Consider the following 9,538-nt stretch of genomic DNA (forward strand, 5'->3'; position numbering starts at 1 on the left):
AAAATGCAGGTGGAGCAACAACATATACAGAAAATGATCTGAAAGTTAAAACTTAATAAACTGGATCTGCTGGATCATTTCCCGCTTTAATAAATTTATTAACAAATCTTTTAGAAAATAACAGTAAGCAGATGATTTACTGACTTTTAGTGTGAACTCCAGCAAAGAGAAAGAACAAGGAGAGCAATAATTAGAAATATTATAGAAAACCCGAGGAATCTATGGCTGTGATTAAAAATGTATTTAATGGTGCAGAATTGGGAGAATATTTGTAAAATAAAAACAATATTTACAAAGTTTATGAGGAGTTTCCCAGAATATTCACCTTGTCATATAATAAATGGCAAAATAAACTATATAAAAGCCTATAAAATGCAAATAGTCCATGAGTGACCAGAGGGATACTAACAGCCTGTTAAAGGAAAATAAATTACAGACGATTTATAAAACAGAGAAATATTGATGCAGAGGAAAAGTTTGAGAAATAGAAAACTAACACTAAGAGGACGTGTAACATCAAAGTAATATTAAAGCTTTATGGTACGTTCTGAAAGAGTAAAACTACAAATTAGCAGGAATATTTAAGTGAAAATTACAGGAATCTGGATAACATGGAGGATGTTATTATTTTAATGACTTCTTTGTGAAATGATCAAAACTAAAATAAAGGAACGCAGACGTGGAGAAGATCTGGACAGAAACCAGCACGACTGTTTAAGAGCAACTGGTGAGAAATCAATCATGGAGAAAATGTTAAAAATAAAACCTGTGCAGCGATATTATAACCATATATATTATAACTAGATATGAAACCAAATCTTCATCTGCAAATTGTTCTATCAACAGGTATTAACTTGGAGACGGACATCATGCTGCAAAGTTTACTCCCCTAATCCTCAGAAATCCTGAACGGGGGGACAAATTTATTTCAACTAAACCCAATTTATTGAAAATCGATTATTATAGAAAGCCGGCGTGGATTTAGATCCAACAGAGCACCATCTCTGCCATTAATACAATTAATACAAGAAACCACTAATTGTATAGATAACAAGGAAACCGTTGACAATGTTTAATATTAAACTTTTAATATTAAACAGCATAAGGAGGGATGGGTTGAGCTGGTACCACAGTATTAAAATTAGTCATAGTTTAATAATATATCTAACGTTTCACAATTATTGACATTTATATTGTTATTTTATGTTCTGGGGAAAGTTTCCAGCAGCTTTTGGATATTATTAAAACAGAAATAAATATGATTAAACATGAGTAAAACCAAGTACAACTATTTGGAAGACATAGAAGAATCTCTTGTGGAACAAAAAATGTAAAATACACAAAAGATTAAAGGAAATCAAACTTTACTGTGTAATCTTGGATCAGAAAATCTGTTGGAATCAGGAACCAGAACCAGAACCGGCTTTATTTCAACTCATCAGCAGCTCAGCCTGAAGCAGATTCTCTCAAACACGGTTGCTCTCGGTTCTGTTTGGGTTCTGATGCCGTTTCAGTTTCCACTTCTGGTTTCAACAACAAGCCGTCGAGAGTCGCCTCCGTTCGGTTCTGGTGGATAGAACCGGACCTCCTGTTTGGACTCTGGCCCTCATCTGAGTCCTGGTCCAACCTGGCTCAGGTGTTCGGGCTGCCGGGTCCGTCTCGGAGCTCCGCCTCCAGGTGTCACCGCTCCGCTGTCACTGTTGCTAGGCAACTGAGCACCTGGGAGCTGCAGCAGCGGTGGTCGACCTGCAGGAGGAGTCGCTGCAGAGCAGAAACATCTGCGTTAAAATCTGTCACTTTAAATCGTTTTAACCGCAGGTGAAAGCTGCTTTTACAGGAAATTCCTTTAGAAATATGAATTAAATGGAAATTAATTAATTTTAATATAAACAATATGGAGACACTTTATAGTTTTCTACTAATAGATCAAATGTTAAAAGTATCTTTGCTCAGTTTTTATCCCCACTTTTACTTTTTTAATATGTAGATTTTATTGAAAATTTTATTCTAGGCTATACTGCAAACTTCTAAATTCACTTTATTCTGCAGATTTTAGATTTTTACCTGATGTTTTTGTTGAAAACATTGGTATAAAACGCATTTAACTAAATAATAGTTCAAACTGAGAGAAATAAAAGATAATGTTTGTATATTTGGTTGGTCGGGTTCTGTTTGAGTCATTCTGCTACCTGTGAGCGGATGAGCTGCAGCGCCACCACCTGGCGACTCACCTGGCGACTCACCTGAACGCGTCCCTGTGAACAGGCGTCCAGCAGGCGGATGGAGGCGGAGCTCTGATCCATCAGCTGCTGTCGGACCGGGTCGCTGAGGCTGGAGTCCGAGGAGACGTCGACCAGCAGCCGCAGCAAACATCGCAGCAGGACGTCGACCCGGCACGCCATCCTACCAGGGGTCAGAGGTCAGACTTCAGAAGAACACTGTTAGTCTATAAATCCCTGAACGGCCCGTGTTCAGAACTGGACTGCTCTACTATGCAGGTCGCCCCTCCGTTTTTTAATCTACTGAATCCTAAGTTGTGTAAATATGTGAATGACGTAATGTTTTCTATAGAGCGGTTCTCCTGAAACACGAGAGCAGAACTGGACTGGATGGATTCTGTCAATCGATGCTGGACGTGGTTCTGCTCGGGAAGAACCGGTGTTGTGCGCAATTCTGTTCCCCCGTGAAAATCTGTTTCCCCTGTGTCGGGAACGCGCTTTGCAGTCGTTTTCCCGGCGCTTCTAATTGATTTCTCAGTAAAACAACTCATATAATCATGTCAAGGTTGTAACATCCAGTTTAATCCGCAGCTGTGTACAAAATTGTAAAATAAAAAAAAATAAATGAGGTCTTCTTACGCTGTTTTGTGTTATTTTAAATGGCAAGATAAACGGTCTTTTTCCAACTTTTGTCACTTTAACCTGACAAATAAAAGTAAGCCATAAAACACTATTCCAGCACGTAGTGTGTATTTATCATTTTACATTGCTGAAAGAGGAGACTGGGATGGCTGATAGCAGGACACAAACATTATGGCTGTTTCTCAATTCACCTGGCTGAGAAACAGCCTAAGACTTCCTGAAAACACAAGAGTGTAGACTTCCCAGTACATCCCTATGTAATGTAAAATATGACAGTTTACTGGATTAAGGAAATTTCTAGTATACTACATGCTATCACACATAATTTTTGAGAATTTAGAAACATTTGCTCTTTATTTTCGGTAGATGTCTGAAAGACCTCGTTTATTTATTTTTATTTTACCATTTTGTAAACAGCTGCCGATTAAACTGAATGTTACAACCTTGACATGATTATAGGAGTTGTTTTACCGAGAAATCAACTAGAAGCGCCGGGAAAACGGCTGCAAAGCGCGCTCCCGACACGGGGGAACAGAATTGCGCACAACACCGGGTCTCAGAACTCCGAACAGCTTGATCGTTTCACGACACTTCAGGTTGAAATGTGTCTTTGTAAACCAGAAACGTGAATATCGGGTCATTTTGGATAGAATCTCTGCAACAACTGAGAAACTTTATGTTTTAACGCTAAACAGATGCTTCAGCCGCTCACTTTCACTGGATTTACAGACTTTATGGAGACTTTAGATCTAAACCTGGATGAACACTCCGGCCTAAAGCGGCAGGATCATCACTTCCTGTCCAGGTCTGTGTCCGTGTGCGTCTGCTAACCGTGGCCACGCCCATTTGGTCGTCCTCTGCAGAACCTCCAGCATCTTCAGGCGGCTCGTCTCCTCAGGCGGGTCTCTGACTTCCAGGTATCCCAGCAGCACCCGCTCCACCCGCCGCAGGTGTCTGCACACGGCCACGCCCATCCTGCACGCAAACACACACACACACACACACACACCGTGAACGTCTGTGCTTTTGGCTCCGCCCACGTCCTGGAGCCATGCGACATTCACCTTCAGGTCAGCTCGCCTTCATAAGGAGCGTCCCGAAGGACAGGAACCAGAATCTGAGTCAGATGGAGTTCTGGTCACTCCTCAGATCACGGCGAAGATGTGGAAATCAAACGCACCTCTCCACGTAGAGCGGCAGCGCCGAGGCGTAGACGCGGCGCAGCGCCACCTTGTGCTCCGCCTCCATGTGAGTCAGGACCAGACGCAGCACGTCGTCATGGCGACAGGGCTTCCTGGGGGAGGAAGAGGAGGAAGAGGAGGGCGGCTTCTCCAAAACGAGCAGCAGGTCGAGGAGGCAGGAGAGGACGGGCTGCAGGACAGAGGTCGGAGGTCAGAGGGCGTGTGTGTGTGTGTGTGTGTGTGTGTGTGTGTGTGTGCGTCTTACCTGGATGATGGCGGCGTCGCTGGTGTAAAGGTGTTTGAACAGAGCCTGGTACAGAACCTCGGCTCGGTTGAACTGACGAAGGTCTGCGGCGGGCTGGACACACAGAGAGAGACATCATCATCGTCACCACAGTCTTCATCGTGAGGAGGGTGAGTGACGCTAGGCTCAGGTGTTTAGTTCTGCAGCAGGCAGGTAAAGGTTCTGACCGTGTTCAGCACGATGTGATGCAGGCAGCGCACTCCCAGCATGCAGTTCTCTGGCCTGTAGTGGTCATTCAGGAGCAGCGAGGGGGGGAGGAGGCGGGGAAGGAAGGGGGACAGGAAGGGACGGGTCACCTGTGAAAGCCAGAACACACCTGTCCGTCACCAGGGCTGTAGCAGGAGCTGAGAGCTGATTGGCCGAGCTGACTTTAACGAGCAGAAAACAGCCGTTAACGAGCGTTCCTCTGTTCTCCGCTCTGGTCGTCCTGCAGAAAGCTGTAATACAAACGCTCGCCAAGCCGGGCCAAACCGAGCTGAACCGGGCCAAACGGAGCTGGTATTAAAGGGGATCAGGTGGCTTTAAATCTAGATCAGGGCTTGGAGTTAAACACCTGGATGTCAGGAATTCCCGCCCCAAACTAGATGATTTTTTTCGCTGATGGACGCTTCTTCAGGCCAGTATGTGAGAAGGTGAGATGCTGCGAGTCGCTGCAGCAGCCTGTAATCTCATTTCCACCTCTAGGTGTCGCTGCTGCTGCCTGTAACATTGAGCTGATGAACCCAAAGCCGCCTGCAGTGAGCAGCTCTAACGCCAGGCTGCAGCAGCTGTGGTCGCCTCTCTGAGCTCTCAGGCTGCAGCAGACGGTCCGTCTCCACCTGTCCACCGACTCTCTGGCTGCTTTTATCTATCCACGCGTTCTTCTTCCTACATGTTTATGCTGCGTTCTGCGCAGGAACCTCAGCCGTTAGGATCTGATGCGGGTCTGAAACGTCAGAACAGGACTGGCTGAAAAGGCCTTTAAATGTTCTGCTCCTGGAATAAAAAGGTGAAGGATTGAAACGTTTCTTCTAACTTTGGGGACTGAAGAAAGTTTTGAAGGACAGACATTAGCTGACAGCTGCCATGTTTAACGCTGTGTCAGGACTCCAGGGTAATTTACTTTAAATGTGAAACAGTCGCTGCAGTAAAATCCTCCTCTATGCAGACGACGCTGTACTGTTTGCTGAAGTGCCCCCTGCTGGACGGGTGGTGCATTGTTTCTAAATAATTAGCTGAATATTGTTCACTAAAACAAACGTTCCTCATCTGAAAACATTGCAGAACTCATGAGTATGAGACGGTCCTGACCCGATAAATATCAACATAATTAATGTGTACTTCATAATCTGACATCAATAGCAACTCCATTCTTAGGATTTCAACGTTTTTTGTTATATTTTCTTTACAATGGTGACCAAAGTTGAAGGTTGAAGTTATCATCTCTCTCTGCGTCTGACCCATCCCCCCCAAGGGATCCAGAAAGTCTGGGAGTTGAACCCAGAACCATTCAGCCTCTCCAGGATGTAAGCACTCTGCTCTTTAACCACTGAGGCTAATTTTAGTTTATTTTCAGATCAATATGTGTTTTTTTTTCATGTTCTAAAGACTCAGCTGTTTTATATCTAAATACATAAAAAAAGGATAATTTTCCTGCTGCAGGTGACATTTTACACACCTTCAAATATTCAAGATTTTTCGCATTTTATTTTGTAGGAAGCAAATAATTTGTTTTGTAAATAAACTGCTTTGGCCTCCTCCTAAAGGCGACATATAACACTTTATATCATCGCATGAAAATGGATTTAAGAGCAAAAGGAGATTTTGAAAGATAAGCAGCCAATCAGCACGTGTTCAATTTCTGGCTCCACCAATCAGAGAGAGGCTGGCATACCTAGAAAAGATGCTATTTCTGGGAGGAAGAAAAACTATGATTAGAATAAAAGATTAATAAGAATTTGTTGATAGATTAACAAAACACGTTATTAATAGAAGCCTAGCTCTTCTTCTGTGGTTCTGACCTTCAGGTCGGATCAGGATCTCCTCGTAAACATCCTGACTACAGGAACATGTCACAGCGGGATTGTGGGTAGTTTCCTGTTGCCGTAGAAAACTGACCTGCAGGAGAGTCCAGGCGAACACCAGCTTCACGGCCTCACAGCGCCGCCACGAATCCCTGCGACACAAACCAGATCAGAGCCAGCGTGAGTCAGACAGAACCAGTCGGATCAGAACCAGCTGTGGCCCAGAGGCTCCGTCAGAACTAAACCAGCGCCGCCTCGCTGTCCCCCCCCTGGTCCAACGTCTCACTTGGTCAGCTGAGGCTGCAGGACGTCGAGGACGCCGCCCAGAATCCCTCTGTCCCCCGCGTCCTCGTCCCCCATCAGCAGGTGGGCGGAGTCTCTCCAGCCGCCCGCCCGGAGCAGCGCCTCGTGGAGACGGCGTGCGGCTTTCCTGGACGCGGCGCTGGTCCAGGCCTGATCCTGCAGCACAGACAGAACCGTCAGAACCGCCAATCATTAAAGCCGAGGCTTGTCTGGTGCTGATGTCACAAATCGCTTTATTAGAAAGTCGGTTTCTGTGGACGGCAGCTGGTGAGTCTGGGCTGAAGGCCAGCAGAACCGGACCCAGTTTGGGTCATACAGCGTTCAGCCTGGCTCTGAATGCAGCAACAGCACCAGCCTGGATTAGGGCTGAACAATTAATCGCATTTTCAATATAATCGCAATTTAAAAAAACGCAATTTCCAAATCGCTAAGTCTGCAATCTTTGGCTCTGTAACAATTAGTGAATCAGACATGTCCATTAGGTGTTGGTAAAATGTTTGAAGTGGGTTTGCCTCCACATGGAAGGGAAGACAGTTGCAGCAGTGAGATAATCTAATTTTATTACTTGTTATAGAGTTTATATAATCATACATAGCATTAAGTACAGGTCAATCAGTTTAATACAAAGACTTGCTTGTTGGTTGGACTTTATGTTCAACAAGGATTGATGTCCAATTAAATTAAAAGCTGTTCTTTTGAATAATATTCTGATCAATAGAAACATTAAAAGTTCTTGTTTTAAATAGTCCTTGTTTACAAACATCTTTATTTAGAGGCCATTTTTGTTGCTTGTGGTTAACACAGAGAAAAGTCAAAATTGCAATTTTGGTTGAAATATATTGTAGGCAGAACGCAATCATTTCTGCTCAGAGTTTAGATGCTGCGGGTCTTTTAGCAACTAATCTGCACAGCGAGGAAACAAATTGATTTGTTGTTTGTATATATTTAAAAAGACATGATAAATTAAACTGGGGGAAAAAACGCATTAAATCGCAATATTAAGAAAAAAAAATCACAATTAGATTATTTTCCTGGATGTCTCCTGACTCACCTGGAGATGCGTGACAGAGAACAGGTAAATGGGCGGAGCCACGGCGAGCACCAGCCCAGTCGTCTCGGCTCTTCTGGCTCCGCCTCCTTCTCTCCAGTGTCCTAGCAACGCCGTGAGGGCGGAGCATACGGCGGCGGCTCCACTTGGGACGCTCTGATAGGCCGCTGCGTCTAAGGAGCTGCAGTCGTCCTCGCAGAGGGGCAGAGCTGCACAGCCAATCAGAGCACTGATCACAGACCTGTACGCCGACCGAAGCTCCGCCCATCCAGTTCCCTCATCGTCCGACAGCGGAGAGAGCAGCCAATCAGGATCTGCAGTCTGAAACAGGCGCTGAACCTGGCCAATCAGCGTGCTGCTCTCAGAGGGGTTACCAGCTGCTCCAATCAGCAGCTTCTGCAGCTGAGCGAGGAGTTCTGTGATTGGAGGGAGGGGATGAGATGGGCGGGACTTCTCTGAGGAGGAGGAGGAGAGCTGAAGGTCATGAAGAAGGGATGAGAGCTCCATCCTGAAAAGAGAGGAAGAGGAAAAGCTTGTTAGTCTGTGTTGGACCCTAAAGTCCAGTTCCTTGGTTCTACTGAAGTTGGTTCTGATTCTAAACAATTAAACTACTACATGAATCATCAGAACCAGAACCATGTTACAGATGATACAGATGATGTCATCATCACACACCTGACACTTAAACATCTTTAAAACCAAAGGCCTACATCGCCTTTTGTTTACAGGTTTTATTTCTGCGTTTAATACGTCACAACCTCATCTGCTCATCAGGAAACTACAGCAGAGGAATCTTAACCCTTTTCTCATTAAATGGTTTTATTCTTTTTTTAACAAATAGCTCACATCCTGTCAATTATTTACCTTAATTTAGCTCTATTTACCTCTGTTTAACCTTGTATGCCTTTATTTAACCTTATTTACCTTAGTTTAACTTTATTTAACCTTATTTAACTTTATCTACTTGTTATTTTTACTAAATTTAAGATCTGGGTCTTTGTGTTCAGCGTGAAATCACCAAACCAGCGGCTGATGCAATGCAGAAAATGACCTTAATGTTGCTTTAAACTCCTAAAGGATGAGGGAAATGAAGCCAGGTCTGATCACTGAGAGGAAACCCATGGACCCGGAGGTCCGGTTCCGGTTCTACTGAAGTCGGTTCTGATTCTAAATAACTAAACTACTGAATAATAAATTAAGCATGAAGGAAATGAAGTCTGCATCAGGAAGCAGCACCGGAGACACGAAGTGGGTCAAAAACAGAGTCACATCCTGCAGGGAGATTTCATTCACCAGAACCAGAACCACGTTCCCGTCCTGCGGGCCGGGAGAACATCAGGTTCGGCCGGACCCAAAACTGCACAAGCAACGAAACGACCAACATCCGGAGCCGAAAAGCCTGGTTAACCCAACTGACCTGAGATCCGCCCTCCTAAGCAGCACCAGAACCGGTTCTGATCCAAAGTCTGCGGGACGACCCGAGCTGACAGCGCGGTTCCGGTGAAAACTTCCGGCCCAGGGCGCAGCTCGGCACCGCCCCCTGTGGTTCCGGAGGAATCAGCGAACAGCAAGAACTGGACCGTCCACAGAACCAGCGGGTCCAGAACCAGCGGGTCCAGAACTCTCTGACCTGGGTCAGGAGGAACCTGGACCTGGACTTTAACAGAACCTTTTGTAAAGAAAGTATATGAGCAAAAGGTTCTGAAGAGGAAACTTCATAATTATGTTTGGAGGAGAAATAATCAGTAAAACATCAAAGGAAACTGAAAATAAAAGAGAAAAGTTAAATTTTTACTGATTGACCCGAATCAGGTTCTGTTCTGCTGCTCATGTTCAGG

The 9,538-nt window shown here is 44.7% G+C and overlaps 1 protein-coding gene across 1 annotated transcript; it reads right to left on the reverse strand.

The window, feature by feature from the left end:
- Window positions 1-76: 76 nt before the first annotated feature.
- On the reverse strand, window positions 77-9,234 carry tti2 (TELO2 interacting protein 2). Its single transcript, XM_036129165.1, has 10 exons — window positions 9,118-9,234; window positions 7,704-8,208; window positions 6,636-6,808; window positions 6,444-6,501; window positions 4,514-4,642; window positions 4,308-4,400; window positions 4,042-4,232; window positions 3,693-3,836; window positions 2,244-2,403; window positions 77-1,761 (listed from the first exon to the last, which is right to left on the reverse strand). Exons 2-10 carry the CDS (start codon window positions 8,205-8,207, stop codon window positions 1,681-1,683), a joined length of 1,533 nt encoding a protein of 510 aa, XP_035985058.1. The 5' UTR covers window position 8,208; window positions 9,118-9,234; the 3' UTR covers window positions 77-1,680.
- Window positions 9,235-9,538: the final 304 nt, after the last annotated feature.

Source organism: Fundulus heteroclitus, unplaced genomic scaffold, assembly GCF_011125445.2.
Source record: "Fundulus heteroclitus isolate FHET01 unplaced genomic scaffold, MU-UCD_Fhet_4.1 scaffold_143, whole genome shotgun sequence".
NCBI lineage: Eukaryota > Metazoa > Chordata > Actinopteri > Cyprinodontiformes > Fundulidae > Fundulus > Fundulus heteroclitus.